Raw genomic sequence first — 21,034 nt, forward strand, 5'->3', positions numbered from 1 at the left:
TGGATATTGTTCGCCTACCCATGAATATGCAAAAACAAACGAGGGTGAAAGTAAAAGTTAAGGTTGATCTGTTCTCTTTTGTACAAAAAACGAGGTGAAAGTGTGTTGCATCCACTAGTGGATTTATTTATGTTCGCATAGGTGAACAAAAGCTTTTAAAAATCTTAAACAAAGCATCGCTGTATTAAGGTTCTAAAATACGAACTGCATTGCATTACAGCGAAAGTTGAAGTGCATGTTGATTCCGAGTGCGCGAAGCCGGTGCCGTGAGGACATGAGGTTGCGGTGTGCTGGCTATCAATCAATCACAGGTAATAACGCATTAACATTAACTAAATGTAGACGTAAGGTCCCTTCTGTCGTGAGGAACGCGCCCCTTTTTAATTGGATAAATCTTAATGCAATGTGGCGCATAGATGCCGCAACGACAACATTTCTGTGCTTTGTTTCAATTTGCAGCTTTCTTTCAGTAGAACCGGCAAATACTCCTGCATACTTGTACCTGGTGGATTAACAGAAAATCTAAATCAATTGCTTATCGACGCCTTTTACTGGACGCAACTCGTAGCGTAACATTTGTTCAAACACTTAACCATTTATTTTACACAAACTCCTCCAATAGCGTCAACATTCTGCAACAACTACCCTACTCTAACATCAATTTTGAAGGACACAGAAGATTCGAAGCGTTGCAACGCGAGACGATGTCCTGCTTGCCCTGTCCTGTCCTTTTGAAGGCTGAGAACTTGGCACCCGCAGCAGAATCCCTAACAGCACTTGGCACTCTCGGCGTGCCCCGCGTACATCTCCGAAGGTCCCCGTCCGGTGGAGGCCCCAACAGCAACAGCATTGCGCTCGTGGCACTTCCGGTGTTTGGCGAGTGCGTTCGACTGGACGAAACTTTTCGAACACACCGTGCACTTGTGGGGCCGTTGGCCACTGTGGATAAGCGAGTGACGCAACAGATCGTACCGCTCCTTGAACGACTTCCCGCACACCGCACACCCGTACGGCCGCTCACCACTGTGCGTCTTCCGGTGGCGTACGAGCACGTGCTTTTCGGCAAACGTTTTACCGCACTCTTCACACCCGTACGGTCGCTCGTTCGAGTGGCTCAGTATATGGATCTTGAGCGCATGCAGACGGACAAACTCCTTTCCACAGAGCCCACAGCAATGCGGCCGTACCGAGGCATGCAGCTGCCGATGGCTGGACAGAGCACTCGGTTGCGTAAAGATTCGGCCACACGTTTCACACTGCAACGCCGGTCCACCGTCGCTGCCACCGTGCAGTTTTCGGTGGGCAGCCAGCGTAGACCGGAGGCTGAACGATCGTTCACATACCTCGCACCGGAACGGCCTCTCGCCCGTGTGCACCCGCAGATGACACGTGAGTGCTAACCGGCGCCGGAACTGTTTGCCACAGTGTGAACAGCTGAAGGACTGCTGATGGCCAGCCACCGAGTGACGTTGACGATGCCGGTGACACGTTTCACACCGACGACGGTTTCGGTTCTGTGTCTTGCCACAAACCTCACACCACCATTCGCCATTTGGGTGTTGTTGCGATGTGGCACGCTCGTTAAAGGATTCACCGTCGGTGGCTTCCTTCTGCTGGTCCTCCTCGAAGATACAGCGAGCTATCGGTGCATCGTTCTCTGCGTCACTACCACCTTCGTGCGCTGCTGAAGCGACGAACATGATTTCCTGTATTGAAGAGAGATAAGAAAGGAATCGGAAAACGTTAGCAACCATTACGGGATGCTAGGGCGACTACGACCCAATCCTACCTCAATGAACGATGTATCGGAGTAGGCTTGGCTCACCTCATCACTGGCATGGCCCGAATCCTGGTCACTATCATCCTGCTCGGCCATCACTGCGGTACTGTTGGTGAGATGAGAAACAATATACAATACTGAATTAAATTGTGATCATTAAGTGTTTGCCAAATCTAATCAACAAGCGAACGCACTCTTATTTTAAACTTCGAACGCAAACTCGCGACCGCAACCGCGACCACTTGCGGTTGCAAATTCCCTCGAACTAATGGCACGCGGCGGACGGTGATGATCCGTTCCGTGCGATTCCCTCAAAAGCAATATAGAAATTCCCAGCAACTCCGAGCGCGCTCCACCCCACCATTATGTCTTCAATCCATGTGGCTCTGTTCTGCGTATCCTTTTTTTTTTTGTCGCTGGGTCCTTTTTCCAAACACTCCTCTTAGATAACCCTCCCGAACTTCGTCGATTGGTCGATTGGCGCATTGGCCGATGAATGAACGGTAACGCCCCTTTCAGGATGCTCTCCGGTATCCCGGGGTCGGTTTGAGTTTTTCCCTCCCTGACGGGAGAAGTGACTATCAGGGGAATCCCTTTTTGGAAATGTCCTTGATTGCCTGGCGGTAGAATCTTTTACGAGGGAATGACTTTTTCCGCTCTTCCGTGGCGCCGCTCCCGAAGGTGACTTATCGCGATGGTGATGGTTTGGTGATAAGAATCTGGGGAATGCTGGTGCCATGCTGGTGTGTAACGTTTCAATAGACTCTCCTTCTCCTGCTCCCGGTGTATAAACGCTTCAGAAAGGAATCCCTTCAAGTGTATTGTAATTTGTTTGCCAAAGAAACAGATTGAGATTCAAATTGAGAAGACATTCATTCGGTACGTGGGGCTCTCTTTTGCCGTCGGATGGATCGTCTAACCTGGACGCATGTCCTTTAAATGTTGCTGCAATTTTATCGCAGTTTTTTATGCACTTTAAAGTTCCGTATAAATACTGTTGTTAAACCTCTTGCGATGATAAATTACTATTTTTCTTGTTTATTTTAAATTTATCGTAATAAATTTATATATATTTAATTTACTTGTAAATCAGAGCATGCGCATTTTGTGTCCATTTCCCATACACCCCATTGGTTGATTAAATCAAATTTATGGATTTTGTAAACCAAACTTTCCGTGCGTTTGATAAAACAGTGTTATAAAATAAATCCGCTATATTCACTTTAAACTGGTGCTTGACTCAAGCAAACAAAATTATTGTCGCCAGTTTGTAGTTTTAGAACACACAAATACCAGGCAAAAAATAATTTGATTTCACAAATTCTGAAACCAAAAAGGTATTTCAAATTTTAGTAAGCAAAAATTGGTGCATGATTCTGGGGGTGATACAATTTTGATTAAAGTTATATGATTGAATTAACATTATGATGGTTGAGATCGATCCGTTATTATGCGAATTAAACGAACTAGCAATCAAAATGCAGCATCATTCTAAAGATCGAAGAATTGAATTGCTATTCTATGCTTTAAATTTTATGCTTTTTGAAAGTAACCGAAATGCTGGCTGGATAATTTGGAATTCTATTAGCACTGCTACAAATTGCTCAATCAAGCGAATTCACTACCAGGTTACCTTCACTAACTAAATCGGACTCTATGCACTACGCTTCGATTAGATTTTCCATGCACTATAGCATACATAATTAAGCACCGTTTTCTAAATTAACACCCAACTAAAACAATCCTTTACCCTCCCGCATTGCGTTTTGGCGCTATTTATTTAGTGGAAAAACTTTTCGTTGCGCTACATTTCCGGATCCGCGGTCCAATGTAAATATATATAAATATATTTTACTCCGCATCCGGACCGGAAAGGAGCAGCTTTTAGTGAGGCACCTACACCGCACCACTCATCCATTATGCACGTTCGCGTCCGGTAAAATGGCAAAAACCAAAGGTTCACCGTAACTCCGCGACTGCGATTCGCGATTCGTTTGTTTCCTTACGCGAGTGCCTATGCAAATAGCGATAATTATTTGCACTAGAGCACGGTGGGGCCTTGGCATGGACGCATTGTTTTTACTTCCCGCTACGGCGTGCTACTACCGCCAACACGGTACACTCCTAATTTCCCCGTTTTCTAGGCCCGACAATCGCGGGTACCATTAAACTTGCAAATCGCAGACCGCGGACAACCCTGCCCCGAAAGGTGCGTCAGTAGTAGCTTCCCCAAGTGACGAATTCGTCTCGAATTCCGTTCTATTTGCATCGCGAGGAACGGGAGTGCGCGGGCGGCTGTTGTATTCCCTCATCTTTTAATTTAGCGAAACGCATCTGTTTGAGTTTCTGTGTTCGGTGGGTTAACCTTTTTTCCACCTTTCGACAAAGGCTGACCCGGAAAACTCTTCCTCTGCCTCACACCGAAGGGCTACGTAATCTAAGAATTAAAACTCCCTCATCAACATTGGCGTTTTTCTTTTCCTTTTACAGAGATTGTATATGGCTTCGCACTTTTCCGCGTTTTCTCCTTCTTATGCAATAGAAGAAAAAAGCGTAACAGAATTGCGATCGATTCCGAGCAACAACGTTTCGTCTTGGGAGTGGGGAAAAATCTTTTTTTTCTCATTTCCTATTGCCACCCGTCTTAGCACCCCGGATCGCTCAGAAGCTGAGTGAAGCTGGTAGAAATAAAGAACTTTTGTACGCTTATACTTTGCAAGCAAATTTTCCGGACCATTCACTAGGGCATCGCGAGTTAATTATCAGTAGCTGGCGTTCGGCAGGTGAAACCTCAAACAACTTACGTAAGATTATTGGCCCAAGTGTATCAGTTCCGATTTATGCGGACCACTGAGAATGATTTTCGCGCCACTTTTTTTGCTCCACGCCATGACTTCAAAGGCACGCGGCTGCGATTGGTTTGACTCGCATTTCTTTTTTTTACGAATATTTTGAGGGGTATTCTCGCTCCTACGAGATGCCCAAAATGTTATTGAGATTGTTGTTTGTAGATTTAAAAGTGATTACAGATTGTAAATTATGAATCATGTCGGAAAGATGTAACATTTTTCTCAACCCGTTTACGGGGAATAAGCTGTTTCTGATGGCTTGTTAGATGAATCAAGGAATCAAAAAACCGGCAAACAGTCCATTTATCCCCTATATTTAATAGTAGTTTAAGGTAAACTGTTAAATAACACTCTCTTTGCAAAAGAAAATAAAATTTTTATTTTACATTTATTATCTAAATATTACTAATTTGAGACAAATCAATCAATCAATCGTCAATTAATGTCAATTTCAACCATCTCCCCGGTCTCTAGGTCTGATGTAGCAGTATAAGTTTGGTCCTGTAGCTCAAATGTGTTCCTTCCAAATCGATCGGATTGATTTGACATAGTTTCTGCCATGACGGCGATCCCTGCCTTGGCAACCATCGATCCGAGCTAAATCCTGTAAACTCAACGGCCGACGTTAGCTTTTCATCCTCCAAACTCCAATCTTCTCACCGTACTCGCTCGCAATTCACTTCTGTCGGTCATTAAAAATGCAACAAATAATAAAACTTTACCAGTTGAGCGTTCGATTGTTTTAGCAAACTTTCCCCCGGCCCAAACCCAAAGAAGAAACAGAAACTGTTCGATGTCCATTGTTTCGCCGGTAGGATGGGCGCTTATGCCAACATTCCCGAGAGAGTAGGTGGGGCGAGTATCGGATAACTGGAACAACGTCGTGATTGAGTTTTGTGCAAAGTTTTGTTTACGTTCCAAGTGTGTGTGCTCGTGCTCCGTGGCTTGGTTAAACCTGAAAGGAACAGCCAAATGCGGAAGTTGATCCAGCGAAATGGCACCGTAAGGTAGAGCCTGTGGCAAATGTTCGCTGGTGAATCTTTGATGATGATGATGATGATGATGTGACGCATGTGAGGGCTGCCATGCCTTCACATTGGCTTTGTGGAACGGCTTTCTGCAACGGGCTAACGGGCCAAGCTGGATTATGAGTTGCAGGAACAACAAAGTTTCACTCACAGCGCCCGGAGCTACTCAACCGTAGGTAGGTATGCCGGACCGGATCTTTCGGGGTCTCTCCTGAAGGACCCTCGGGCGAAGAGGATGCTGAGTCGAGATTTCGTTGCATCCAACGGTGCATCCAAACGCCCATAGCAAGTATGATGCTACGCCTCAGGTATGGTAGTCTGAATAGAACGACAAAGGACAAAGGCCAATAATGTTGGCAGCATATTGCTCATTTGCTATCCGTTAAGCAGCTTCGTTACGGGGCACGTAGCAATGGGGCGTGAAATTAATGAGCTTTAAGTTTGAAGTGGTTCGACAAGGACCTTTTCTGATCATTTCCATGGGTCAACCACGGGAGTTAATCGTCTAGATTTCTTAATTGGTTATCATTTGTTGCATTCGTTTCAGGATCGGGGATGATTGATTGACAATGATGGTGTTCTGTGATTCTTTGTAATTGTTTGCTATTTGCATCAAGAGGCTGCATTTGAAGCAATCAAGCTAAGCCAACTGTGTCCTTAGAATAACAATGTAATATAGGTGACTCAAATATCTACGATTTTGTTAAATAAATCCAGTTCATTTCATCAAAATCTAGATTCCCCTATTAAAATTTGCTTCCAAACAACAAAACATTTTTTTATTTTCCCAACCAACAACTATTTAGAATGAGTGTCAATAACATTCTACCGTTGTTCGCGTAAAAATCCGAACGTATTTCGAGTTTAGCTCGCTACAGAATGGTACTATTTATCACACATTGATAATTTAAGTCGGTTAAAGTCGGTGTCGAACGCGGTCTTCTTTTCCAAGCCACTGAGCTTTGCCATTAATTTTTATACTAAACGAGGTCCAAAAAAGATACAAACGTATCGAAAACTCTGTTTAATCTTCAGACGATTTAAAATAGTGCTTTACAAGCTAAAAGAGAACTTATCTTTGATTCTACTTCTGCTTTTCATCACAATCATATTCTACTATCATCTGACAAAAACGCAGCGGAGGGCGAATTTAAATATTTGGTTTTACAGAAACTCTTTTTATCGAAACTACCATCTCCGTTTACGGTGTAACTCACTTTTCGAAAGCGAAGCTTTTCGCTATCGTACACCATTTTCAAACCACTGGTTCCCAGATGACTGCAGCGAAACAGATAACCAGGATTCCGTGGTTTTCGCCGTCATACAAGCAACGAATCCTTTCAACTTCACACGCGTGCACCAGACCCTTTTGCGGATTGGCGAATGGGTAACCCGCGAATTTCGAAAAGAGTTTGTCTAGAGTGCGTTGTTGAAAAAAAGCAAAGCGCCGTTTTAGGGATTCATACGTTGTTTTTGCTGAACTTCAACCATTTCTGGCTGATAGTCGGATGGTTAGTTCCATTTTTCATTCCGTATTCATAACTTTTAAAAGAAGCCAACGAAAACATACTCAGAAATTGCAGACGCGATTCCATAGCATTCCCGAAGCACTGAAATCCCCTTTTAAATCATTTAATCGGATGTCCCAGTCATGAAGACTGTGGGAGCGAATGGCAATAGGATCCATGTTTGCCGAAGCTGGGATTGTCAAAGCTAACTACCATATCGATAGCGAATCTTATCCTTCAGCAATCGGAGTCCCATAAATGACATTACGTTCGAGAAGCCTTACGTCAACATTTACACTTCTCTCGGGCATACACATGTCGCAGGACTAGTAGCTAGCACGCCCACAGAAGACGGAACTAATCCGAGGCAATGTTTTGGCAATGCTAGGCGTGTGGAACAATAGTTACTTATGCCCCCGGACCCCCGGGGATGGGACGAAGGGTTTCACTCGTGAATTGTCAACGTGCGTATTTATCCACCGCAAATGGTTTGAAAGTAATTGCTTAATCCCTAGCCTGTCCACCACTCCACTTAGTCAGGGACTCTTCTGCAGGACGAGATTTCCCGGGATGGTGTAAGGTGCGCGTACTTACGTGCAGTTCGATGGCTTCCGGTATGTGGTGGAGGCTGCATGATGTGGTGACGGCTGCTGCTGCTGCTGTTGTTGCTGTTGCTGTTGCTGCTGGTCGCCCGGAAGGGTCGAAAGTAGTTCCGGCCAGGAGGCCAGCGCTGTTTGATCAATGCTCGGGAGCATTGTGCTGCCGACCGATTCGTCCAGCAGAATGGAACGGATGCTGAGGTCCAGTTCCCGCTCGTCGAAACCATCAAAGTTAAAGCTGTGCCGGGGATAGGGAGATGCAATTGTAAGTTAGAAGGAAGTGTTGCTCTATTTACCTTCTCGATTTCTATGTTCTAGTTTGCTAACAAAACAGTAAGGACCAAAAACGGGGCCGGGACGTGTGCGTATGTATGCATGTGTGTTTACTTTAAGTGAAATTCTAGATCTACCCAAATTTAACGCCAAATCGACTACGGCTTTGTTGGTTTTGTGGCTAAGCAGTGATTGGAGGGGAATGATGGAATTGCTCTTGAATACCAAATCTATCTTGTGGGCTAATGAAAACCCAATTGTTAAGCTGTTGAGTAATGCAATTTCTTAAACAGTGTTTTGACCTAGTTTGGAACATATGAACGTTTTTTATTTGTCCATTTTTTTCGATTAGTTTTTCGGTATATAATTTCCTTAGTTAGTTTCAGTGTTTACGTGTTCATATTCCTTTCGAATCAAATGTTTATGAATGTTGATCGTTATCAAAATTATTTCATGATTTTTTATCTGATAAAACTTCTTGTTTCTATAACAAAATACGCAGTCAGATAAATACTTGAAATTAATTTTAAATTACGCATAAGCCCAAATAATTCCTTTTAGCCATTTTTACAAGTATCTTGGTCTAGTTAATTTGAATATAAAACACATTTTAATATAAAGCAGACAAAACCAAATTAAAGCTCTGAAAGGCAACCCAAATATGGAACACCATGTATCATCTTTCACCGTGTTTGACCTCAATTTGCTTCGATTCCGTTTCAAAAGGACATAAAACCGATTTCTTTTTGCAAACCTCTCCCACATCAAAATACGGTCGTTAGGAAGCAAACTAGAGCAACCAATAGCCCAATCTACTTACATGTCGATATCCCAGTCCATCGTGAGATCACACTCCACCCCGTGAATCGGAATCATCTGGGCAGCAAAAACCGGCACGAGTAGACCTTCTGGATTCTCGAATAGCGCCACACGATACACCACTTTGGCACTAGCACTTTCCCGGTCCCTCCTTTCTTAGGGCTTCCGTATTCCGTATTGTTCCGGTTTGTTTATTCGAATTTTCGGTTCCACCAAATCCCACCGGAAAGCACACACGCACACCGTATCTCGACGTAGTACTTGAAGTACCGTCACCGGAGTCACCTCAGCTTGCTGCCCGATCGTGTCCCTCACCAAGTGTCCTTGCTTGAACCTTGAAAGGATATGTCTATGTGCGTGTGCGTGTGTGTGTACGGAGAACCGTTTAACGGATACGGCTTACGTCGTATTGTTATCGCAGTTAATCGCCCTTTCCGGGTACCTCCAGTCCTCTAGTCAACAAGCACGATCAATTAAGGACAAAGCACAGGACAGATACGACGCACACGCTAGGGCACTTTCCAACCGGGGCACCTCTTACCAGGCACCGATTCTTCTCTAGAATCCGTGTGTCCTTTGGCATTCACGGATCGCATCCCTTGGATACATTTGGGTTGGAAACTTCTAAACCGCTTAAGATCGAACACATCGAGTAAAGAGAACCTTTTAAATTACGATTGCCTATTCCCTTTACCGTCCCGTGCGTTCCGGGCAGGTGTGTCCGACGGATGATGTCCCTATATGAACCGGGAAGTGTGTCCCTGCCGGTACCGATCTAACCTAGCCGACAGTCCGTTCGAAAGTGAACTGCAGCAATGCTCGCAGTTCCTGACGAAGCCTGCTGACCTGATGCTGGTCTGGCGCTGTGATGGATGTGCTGTGGCCTGTAGCCTCCACTCCTCGTCCACAATCTCTGAATCTGCTGAACCGGGAAGTGATGGCACCGGGGCGAAGCATAATGTAAACAAATTTAGAGCTCTCGCACACGCGCCTGTGTGTGTGTGTGCACCTTTGGCCGATTCGGGATGGATGGATGGAATCGGTTCACCGGACAAGGAAGGGAAGTGCTGACTCGTCGTTGCCGTCGTCATTCGCTTGTCGCGGACACTGATCCGCACATAATCCGCGAACGATGGTGCCACGAGCACACCTACCCCCTCTCTCTGAGGCTCTCTCTTACTCTCTCTATCTCTCTCTTATGCTATAGGCCGAATCTGCGTCAACGCACCGCGTCAACCGATTTTTTTTTTATTTAGATTTCATTTTCCCAATTCTCCCAGGTCCAGGGGTTAGGCGCGGGCGCAGGGAAGGGTATCGCGGCACATAAGCGATTATTTATTTTTCCCAAATATGATTTCGTACCTTGGGCTTCCGGAGCTCCGGAGAAGCTCCACGCTGTTTCGATGCCCCATTGATGCACAGGAAATATGGACGAATGAAGAAATGGTCTTGGGGGAAATGACGACAGCACCAATCAAGTGTCCTGTGAGTATACCGAAGCTACGTGGCTTGTCGTTAGAGCTTAGAAACATTAGAAGGATTATGTAGAGTTCCGGCCAAGAGTGTGCCAAGAACAAGAAGAAGAAGAAGACGACGACGACGACGATAAGGAGGTTCCTCTTCGTCTTAAGAAGGATGTTCCTCGGTCGCTCGATGGCTGCTGCTCGTCGATACATAGCAGCAGCAAAAGTCAGCGGTCAGCGAGAACGAGAACGAGATAGGCATCCAAGTAGTCCGCGAACCGGAAGCAACGCTACGGAGACACCGAACAACGGTCGCCATTGCCGGAGTGAGACATCCGCCAGGTGCCCGGCAGAGATAATGCGCGTGGTGCGCACGCGAACCGGAGCATCCTTGGTGCGTCACACATTCGCTCTCGCTCGCTCTCCTGTCCTTGCGCTCACTCGCACTCGCACTCGCACTCGTCATCTTCGTATAGCAACCGGCCAAGCACGGCCACGGCCATGCGCGTTACGAGGTCGTCGCAACGATATGGCCGGCAAACCAGCGATACACCGAAGGACAGAAAGGACAAAAGGGGGCGAGCTCATTTATCGGAAAAGCGATTGGCTAAATGCCAAGAAAAACACACTAATCCCCGATTTTCCGATCTGCCCTCCCACCCCCGAACCTTCCTCACACAATGCCTCTCTCGCTCTTTCTCTTCCGTGCGCCCTTTGGTGGGTGGCTCCCACCCCCTTAGTCCCGTCGATGTTAGTTAATGTATTTAGAGTGGAGAGTGTATGTGTGTTGCTCGTTCGATTTCCACTCGCATCCACTGGTTTATTCGGGACTCGGAGGCTTCGTCCTCGGTCGTTATCATCGTGTGATCGTTCGGTCACCAACCAGCGAAAGTCCTGGGTCCACGCTTATGTACCCTCTGCTGGGATCCCCCACCCTTCGACACTCCTTCTCTCTCTCCAATCGTAACCTTATTAACCGATTAGAGACCCTGGCCAATGGGAGAGGATCCGATCTTCCGCTTTTCCGATGACGGGGGCGCTATCTGTTATGTAGGCATGTGGGCTCGTATGTGTGCGTGTGTGTATCTATTGATTCTATGTTTCACTGGAAATGGAGGGGGGGTTTTCACGTGGGTTGCATGGAGCGGGCATCGGAAATCGCATAAATCGCTGTTGCTGCTGCTATCGATCGCACCCTGGTGAGAAGCGAGCACATTCCTGGACTTTGGTGGGCTGGTTGATTTTTCTCTTTTTGTTTCATTATTTTTTTGGAGTCCTTTTGCATATTTCAGCTGAACTGAGGGCCATAACGGCTTTCGGACCTGGCAGCAACCGACGGGGGTTGATTTTTGGAGAATTACCGCGAATGATGATCCCGCTTATATGATATCTGTTTAGCGTAATCGCCGTGCTTGCTGCTGATAATCCCCGTCGATAAGCGTATGAATCGGAATGCACGCCATTTCGAAGCTAGGTGAACCGAGAGATCCTGTTGTCATTTTATTGAACTTTACATCTTCATTTACCGGACAACTGACATCAGCTCTTTGCCGTTTCACTAAACGATGCACAAAATCATAAAACAAACATCCAGTATAATATGCTCAAACGTCAGGATTCATGTTTTACAATCCCAATTGTTCTAAAGATCCAAAATTTGCTTAAATTTTCTGATAAATGCAACCAATAAACCATTGCCAGGGATTAATTTGGATTTGGTGAAAACATAAATCCCACATTGTGATACTAGAATTTTTTGTGAACAGAATAAAACAAATCCAGCAAAAGCATCGTTCCGAACATTTGGCACCTTTTATGTTTTGTGTAGTTTATTGATACGATTTTTTATTCGACGCCATGTCGTATGAAGAATATATTTTAATTAAAAATCAAGCTATGGACTCACATATTTATCAAAAAGAAAAAGGCCAGAAAAACATACTGCGGCGTGCATTTACTGAGTATACTGTTTTTGGAATTCACACCTGAAACACGTATAAAAATGCGATTTGATGTTAATCCTACTAGTAGTTTAATGATTGTTTTCCGAGAATCTAAGCCACTTTTCACACTGTAAGCCCTTCGAACGAGTAACACGCACATGTGTTGCGCGTTCCGAGAAGTCAGTAGAAGTTGTTTTTGTAATTTATGTCCTTTTTAGTGGCTTCCTAGAGCAAAGTGTCAACTGATTATTCATCGCAGCTTTAGGTAGACCGTTCTGGTCGATAGTTTCTTTGATGTCAGTTAATTCTCCATCGGTTGAAATGCCGTTTTCAGTTAAAGCATTTCATTGCTAGCTACTCATTATTACTAACCGCGTTACTTTTACAAAAAAGCGCTTAAAATTAATCAAGCACGAATGCCATCATATTATGATTCAATGTGGAGATCATGTTTTCCTACGGTATTCTGTGACGATGCTTGTCATGAGCCATTGCTATGAATATCCAGTACACCAATGAATACTGTAATCATACCGTATGAATATTCAATGCGGATGATCAAAACAAATATACGACCGCAATGATCGGTGTGTGCCTGGAAATGTACAAAAATCATTGCAGAACATAATTATATGCTTTCTGACTAATGAGCCGAAAGAATCTACTAAAGAATCCTTTTTCATTACGAAAAAAAAAACAAGATTTAATTCCAAATTCCGCGCCATTGCCTTTCAAAGCACAAAAACAAAACATTCAAATTTACTATCATAAAAATACGTTTTGACTAATAACTAGATTCTTGTCTATTCCAGTTGTACGTTCGTTCACTTACTCAAGCAACGATAGCTTGTTATCGGAGGTAAGCCTATTTTTGCTTGCGAAAGCCGTGTTGTCTTATGTTGTTATGTTGTGAAAAACAGGAAAAATAGAATCACCCATCCCACTCCACCAGCACGCATGGTACCGTAAAAGATTAAGACAAACATCATCGGCATCGTGATCATCGCCACATACGTCGGGTTGCTGTTTTGCGCCCAAGGATCCATTCCCAGGCCATCTACCTATGAAGGATGTGCACTCGATTGCCATCCTGGATTGCCGTAACGTATGCTGCAATCGTTCTCAAATCGTTCCTGCCACCGTGACCCGGGAGCACCACACGGTTCCGTCACGGATCATAGCTCTGTGCTGGTGCTGCTGCCTCTGCTGCTGCTGCCTCTGCTGCTGCACGCCGTTACCGCCGGTTGAATGACGGCTGCGAGAAGCTCATCCTCCGGGAAGAAAAACAACAATTTATAATTAAATTTAAACTGCCTTCGAGTTATTTTCCTTTCGGTGCCTATCAACAGCGCTCTCTATCTCGTTCTCATTTCCTTTCTAGGACGGTGCCAGGGGATCGCTCTTCGGTTTTTCGACAGCTCGTAGCTGTGGGTGAAAAATGCGCATAGAACTCGACATGCGGCCACGGACTCCCCACATGGTTCGGGGTGCGGATGTTTTTGCAAAAAAAAAAACACCTCTCCCCACCCCGGCTAGCCACCAGAATCCGGATTCGCCCTTTTCTCCCCCGAAAGATGTCGGCCCAACCGACTCACCGGGCCTAAAACGTCAATCAGTCTCTTCGCCAGAGCCACGGTGAGGAGTGAGACCAATGAGCTTAAAACAAAAAAAAAAAGGATCAACAAGGCCCCGTGGTCATGGCAGCCCTTTCAGCCACACACCATGGTAACTAGCATGCAACAGTATATTTACTATTAATTTGGAAAGTTGTTTGCTTTTTCCGGGAAAGAATCACGCCGGTTGTTCCTGTTGTTTTTGGCCATTTTTCTTTTTTTCCTACCATGTTTCCATCTGCAGTTCGCAATCAACCAACGGCCTGACCAGCGCGGTTGATTGATGGAAGCGCAATTTTCGCTGATGTGTATAGTTCGCTCCGGCGCGACGTCACCAGGACACCGCGAACTGGTGGCAGTAACGGATTGGCCAGCATTTCAGGTCGCTTCATTTACTGCCGCACGCCGTACGGCGAGCATTCTAGTAACGGATTTAAATTCATAGGACGTAGGACGTTGGACTGGAAAATGGAAGTTCGTCCAGGAGTTTCCTCATTCGCGTTGTTGCTTACGCGGTTTGGGCACTCGCGAGAAATAGCAGAACGCCCCGGGCAATGTTTGTTCACCGTGTATGCTGCACCGCATTGGTATCGGATGATTTGATTAGCTCGCTATTGTGTTGCTGGTGGTGGTACTTCACTGATTAACTTTTACGTTTGTGTCTGGGTACCATTCGGGATCCTTACAATACAGAGGGCGAAATGTGATAGCCAAAACGATCTCCTTCATTTCGATAAACCGCGTGCTTCAGTTGGAAGTTGTTGATAATGTTTATCACAAAAACGAGTTGCTGTTCAGATAACTCTCTGTCTGCAGTTTGCGTCGCACGAGTACTCATCGGTTCGTGAAAAGAATCCAATTATCGTAATGAGGCGTGAACAATAATCAATAACCAGTCGGGCGAAAATTGGCATTGGCCTTGCCTGCTCTACGCGAATTCGTGCCCTCTGGTGCGGTCAGCTAAATAACAGACATCCAGCTCACTGCCCGGCTAAAGGAATTATCGAATATTCGTGCTGATTTATTGATGTTTTCGTTTCTGTCTGCCATTTCCATCGCCCACCATCCACGCATGAAAACACGATATGGTTTTCCCGGTTACCCTCCCAACCGGGCGGAATGGAAATGCTGCAATTGCAGCTCCATTTCACATGCTGCATCGAATTGCGCCTGTTGCAGCTTTTACCGTTCTCATAATAGCGAGATCCCTCTAACCGCGGAACAGATGAGGACGTCGCGTCATCGGGCCATCGGGCGTATGCACGCTGCAGTTCTCCGTAGAGTGCGAGTTTTCTCGTCGACTCGTCGAGCTTTTCCAGAAAACGCAACCCGACGGAAACCACGCCCTCGGAAAAACAGGAAAATATGTCCTGGGCAAGAGGGTTCGCTGGAGGGTCTCGCGTAAGCGTAATCTGCGAAAGCTTCTATGCTGCTGTCGCCTGGACGCTTTTCGACGGGTCCCCCGGTAAAGGGAGACGGTCTGGTGCGCGGAAAGGGCCGGTTGAATAGTTACTAGTCTTTAATGGTCCTTCTTTCAGTATTTGGAGTTTCTCTTTTAGGCCAGCATCGCCAGGAGGACGATAAGATATGGTTCCATCGACATGAACGGAAATAAAATGTTGTAATGTTCGACATTAAGTAGAAAGATTTTTTTCTGGGGTACACTATACCTCTTACAACACCACAGACTGCATGGGGTCTTTGCGGTGTGCTACCTCATGTTGGATCGAAAAAAAAGCCCAAAGAGAGACACAAGAAACACCCCACCAATGAAACACTTGCATCGTTTGCTTTGCTCCCTCACTCTGCGGTACTTTCACTTTGGAGCGTTGACTTGGGGTCTGTAATTGGCCTTACTTTGATCCGAATTTTAACGTTGTGTGCTCAAAACAAGCCCCCATCCGTAGCCGTGATCGTCTAGTGGTTAGGACCCTACGTTGTGGCCGTAGTAACCCAGGTTCGAATCCTGGTCACGGCAGTGTATATAGCAGCAAGAAGCCAGAAAGGGAAAGAATAGTAGTCCATGGATGATGGGATTATTCTTCCTTCCTGCTGCTGCTCTCCAAACACTGTCACGGAGGATAGTCGGGGAGAGGAAGTAGATCATCTTTTATATTACAATTACATTTGTAAGAGTTGTACATTCGCTCCAATAAACTACACACAGCCACAACTAAAGCAGTTAAAACCAAATGTTAACCAATTCGAATTGAAGCTAAACATCATGGTATATCCCCCAAAAAAAGGAAGGAGACAGGACTTTTCGATCCACCCGCTCAGGGGGAGCGGATTGATCCTTTGGCTAAGCGAAGCTCATCCGTGCACGTTAGCAACCCATCCGTGCCTAACGTTCCGCCATAACCTTGTTATTTATTATCCCACCCAGGGGTTCTGTCGCAGACTTGAACCATGGAATCTCGTTTGCATACCGGGAGGAACCGATGCCGACGGTTGTTGTGCTCCGCTTGTGCGCTGCTCCACGTGCAAGGCCTTTTCCAATTTATTTTCCTTGTCAAAACGTGGTGATCAACAACACACGAATGGTGCTCTTGCGTTACCGCTTGCGGCATCAGTCGCTGAAGCCATGCTGACTTCAACAGCAAAGGACCACCTCACCCCGGCTGCTGCTAATGATTATGACGTGAAGATGCGTTGCTAGCAAATTGCTGAGTGAAAATACTCGTCCCGTTGGAATGAGTTTTCTGAGATAAAAAGATGATGCCATTGTTGTCGCTACTATCTATCTCTGCTGCTTCAAAGGATTTTTCTCCATTTCTCTTCGCCAAGACGGTCACAGTTCCGGTTGCAGGTGTCCTGGTAACCGAGCCAACAGACAATATCACATCCCTCCCCTCGGGTGATGTACGGTATTGGAATTAAGCATGACTAGCGGCTAAAAGAGGGAGAGGAGCGAATATGTCACAAGAAAAGTCTAATTTCCCTAATGTACTGAAGCACGATTGTGCATAAGCCTTGACATAGCCCTCGGCAAAGCGATGAAGGTGTCATGCCGTGGGTGGACGTGCGGGTGTTGACTGTCACGCTACCGATGTGTCGTTGCCTAAGGAGTTGCCACTAGCGTTGGGACTTTTGGCTGGTTGGCTTTAGTAGCGACGGTAGAATAATAAATAGTGCCCTTTGGCACATATTAGTAGAACTTATCAATTAGTGCTAATACCTGTCCGTAATCCACTCAAAGAGTTTTGAGGATTTAGATATGGATAAAAGCATTTACATCTGAAGTGAAATTATCGTATTGGAGGGTTAAATATGTTTAGAAAGCCATCTAATACATCCTTAATCGGGGAAAAACTTACATCTCGAACGGTTTTCTATTTGTTTTCTCAAGCCCAACTTATTGATGAAGATTGTAGAAGCAAGCTTACTAGCACTTCATTAGTTAACATATTATAAGGAATATCTTCCATAAATAAAAAAAATGCATAAATAATAACTACCTGTAATAAAATATTTAAAGTTATACAATCGTCACATTGTTACCTTAAATGTTTGAAATATTAATTGATATAAATGGTGATCTTCCTGAATAAAGTATATCAGGCATCGCAATTAACTCAACCCTTCAATAGAGATATCGTCTGGTAACAGCAAAAGCACTTAAGGATTACAAATCATCTACAATTTCTCAAAGACGTACCGGTGTTGGTATTTCTGAGGTTTTATACCTTCATCTACTGCCACCTTTTTCCGCCAGATGATCAGTAATACGCCAATCCCAAAACCCAATTTCATGGTATGCAACTGCACAATTGCCGCATAATCTGTGGCAAAGACGATCAATCGATTACAAAGCCACGGTTATATAATTGCAAAAAGGGAAAAAATCTAGCGAATGCAATAATGAGCTGAGAATGTGCAATGTTAGGTACAGGATCACTTCATTTGCGAGCATCGATTTGGGGTCAGATCTTTTTTTTTGCAACCCAAACGACAGACCTCTTCTGGCAAGAGTTGATTCAGCTGTTGTTCGTTTCAGTTGGCCCTCTCAGAGATACTCGAGCTCCGAACCATCAGCCTCATTGCCCATTTCTAACGAGGGCCTGGGCTGCGTGTCCTTTTGCTGCTGCTTCTTCATAATGGTGTCCCGCGGACAGGCGGCAGAGCAATCGGAAGAAGTCATTATTCGAATTAATTGATGTGTAAATAGTGGAAACATAATACCGCTCTGGGAATGTTTGAGTAGGCTGTGGTCGAGGACGGCCTCGTTCACTCACACTGTTCCTTAACAGAGACAGCGGGAAAAACCACAGCAGCCGTCCTTTCGCTTGCTGGGATGAGAAGAATGTTAAGGATGTTTACTTTTCAATGGCTAGGGCGTCTGCTAGAATTTCCGTCCACAAGAGTAAGCAAAGGTTGTAGCGTTATAAAAGAAACCAGCATGATGATCTTGCTGAATGTTTCGTCGATTTAAAAGATTCTAAATTTGTTTCTTTATTGATAGAGACGGAGATGGACGGTGTTTGAATTTCTGCATGATATTTCGCGATTTGTGTTGAGATGAAAAGAATTTATTGAAGTATTACAAAACTGATACTGGCTATAAAAGTATTAATTCCTAACACATTACCACGAAAATAAAGAAATTTTCTGACTTAATAAAGAAAACCTATCATATTTAAATGCTTATAAGAACTTACTAACTGCCTAAAAATCTGAAATTATAGTTTCCGAATTTCTACCCGGACACGTTTTAGAACGCGCGAAAAGACTAATATCAAAACCAAAAAAATATTCTACTCATAATACGGCGCCCAATTGCCACTGAATTGAATGCTTATCTTACAATTAGAGTTACATTTGTTTTCGGCTCAAACAAAGCGATTATTTTTACACGGAAAATCGCCATCCAACGAGCGGATGCGAATTGATATCAAACCATCACGAGCGGCGGCTGAAATGGGCATCGGATAAGCTCCTTACGCGGAATCGCAGTGACAAAAACAAGCCCACACACTTCCACATCCGACGGTCTGGCCACGTGGCCACACCGAACCCATTCCATTCCACTCAGCACCGATGGTTTTGCGGCCGTGCACCCGTGGTAAACAATGGCATTAACGGCCTCCGAGACCATCCGGACATGGTTATGATCCTGCAGCGATAAGGCGGTACCAGGCCTCTTCTGGCGTCGGTGAACATCATCCAGAAAGGACCCGTTGGGAGGTGTGTAAAAAGAACGACATGAGCCGGGGGGAAACAAATTAAAAACCCACTCTCGGAGGATTTTCCATCGCGTCTCGTGGTGGGCGACTGCTTTTGTCGCTTCGAGTGTTGGCACACTTTGGAAATGGAGATGCAGGAGGCAACCTATGGCCTAAGCTGCTCGTTCGGAAATGACTTCTGTCAGATACAGGGTGGGATGAAACGATTGAGTGTTTAATGAACTGGCTGTCCCGGGAGGATTGATCGCACGCCGGAAGTATTAAGGCTGAAGCTGAACGGTTATACTCCGACTATGCGGTCTTGTAAATTATCTTGTAACGTGCTTATGATTGCCGGTGCTATATAATTTATGTATCAATCAAATTTGAAACAATCATAAGTCATTTAACTGTATTAGTATGCTGTTTATTGAGGAGTAGGATAACAGATATGCAGGAAAAAGAAGACAAAGAAGAAGATAATGATGATGATGATGATGATGAAAAAGAAGAATGTTTTCAAAGTCTAAATATTTTATAGATTAAATAGGTTAATTGATGGGGATATCATTTTCAATCACATCAAATCACATCAATTCTCAGACACATACAATCTTTCATTCCAAGTGAACAACTTCAAACGTGCGCCTTTAATGGCATTAACAAGTAAAAGGGCATTCAAAATGTCAATTACAATTAGCATGTAAAAACCATAATCAACACGCTGGGCACCTGCAGTATGGTTCACTTCACACGCCTCTCTAGGATTCTTGATAAAAGATATCGAGCTCAGTCTCGTCAGTTCGTCGTCGCCTAGTGATGCAATTAATTAGCCCATATTGCCATGCCGTGTCCTGTGCGACGGCTCCAGTACACACAGGCGGGCCGATGTGCTGCTCCGGATTTTAAATATGATATTTGATGGTTGCTTTCGCGCACCAGGTGGAAACCATGGAATGGAACCCCTTTGTAGTGGCTTTATGGATTTAATATTTTGTTCCCTCTGGGAAAAATAAAATCCGGATCTTCTTTCTCGCTTCCGGGATAGGATGTGGACCGGTTACAGCGCTAGGATAAGGTGATTAATATGCCACGCCCGGCTGAATGGCGTTCCTGGCTGGCTCATCCCTTCGCCACGCGTGTACCCCTCGTTTATAGAGAAAATATTAGAATTGTCTACCAATCCGTCGCGCTACGCCAGATTTGCGTTACATTTTATTTTGCCCTCGATCAACCATATTTCCCTTCGTTCAATTCCCTCGTGCGGAAACCGTGGCTAATGTTACATTGCAAAATGGCGCCAGCGCTTCGGAGTGGAATTTTCATCACCGTTCCCCTATCTTACTGATTCTGACTAAAAAAATTTGATGTAAATTTGTCACCCAGTCGATAATGGGAAACTCATCCTTTTATTACTATCGATTTGATTGAATGATTGACAGGTGAGAGGATATTGAAAAGGATTCTCGATCATCGATTTAGAGCACACCTAAAAGCATGAATATCCTACACGGTCCTGAATATCCTACACATCCTGTACGGTACACTCAAAACGTTATTCGTCCATAATAGATCCCAATCCGAATAACTGAATTGTGTTACACGGACTTTTTGGGTAAGTTTTCCCAAACGGCGTGATTGCATTTGTTATCAGCTACAACTTCTTTATGCTTAAATTTTTACCTTCAACTCACAAAAACTTATAAGGCATTTTATTCATGGTTTCCTTAAAAACCAGTGATAGAATGGTATACCGATGGAGCCATTATGGAACTGGGTGGACTTGGCCATAACTGTTAGAACAAACAACGCGACAAAAAAGCTATAAATCTGGCAAATCTGATGCGTTAGGTTTACCGAAAAAGTCTTCAGTTAGCATCATTCGCAAACATTAAACCACATAATCTTGCCTCATTTTTGGGCCTTTAAAAACGGAAAAATAAACGCACCAGGTTCTGCGGTGGGGGACGATAAAAAAACTCGAATCAGTAGCCCAT

At 44.7% G+C, this 21,034-nt stretch overlaps 1 protein-coding gene and 1 non-coding gene across 2 annotated transcripts; one reads left to right on the forward strand and one right to left on the reverse strand.

The window, feature by feature from the left end:
* Positions 1–767: 767 nt before the first annotated feature.
* LOC125953541 (gastrula zinc finger protein XlCGF8.2DB-like) lies at positions 768–8,877 on the reverse strand. Its single transcript, XM_049683165.1, has 3 exons — positions 8,858–8,877; positions 1,790–1,886; positions 768–1,706 (listed from the first exon to the last, which is right to left on the reverse strand). Exons 1-3 carry the CDS (start codon positions 8,875–8,877, stop codon positions 768–770), a joined length of 1,056 nt encoding a protein of 351 aa, XP_049539122.1.
* A 6,904-nt stretch (positions 8,878–15,781) lies between these two features.
* Positions 15,782–15,853, forward strand: Trnah-gug (transfer RNA histidin (anticodon GUG)). Its single transcript has one exon. It is a non-coding gene; the product is annotated as a tRNA-His (tRNA).
* Positions 15,854–21,034: the final 5,181 nt, after the last annotated feature.

This window comes from Anopheles darlingi, chromosome 3 (assembly GCF_943734745.1).
Source record: "Anopheles darlingi chromosome 3, idAnoDarlMG_H_01, whole genome shotgun sequence".
Lineage (NCBI taxonomy): Eukaryota > Metazoa > Arthropoda > Insecta > Diptera > Culicidae > Anopheles > Anopheles darlingi.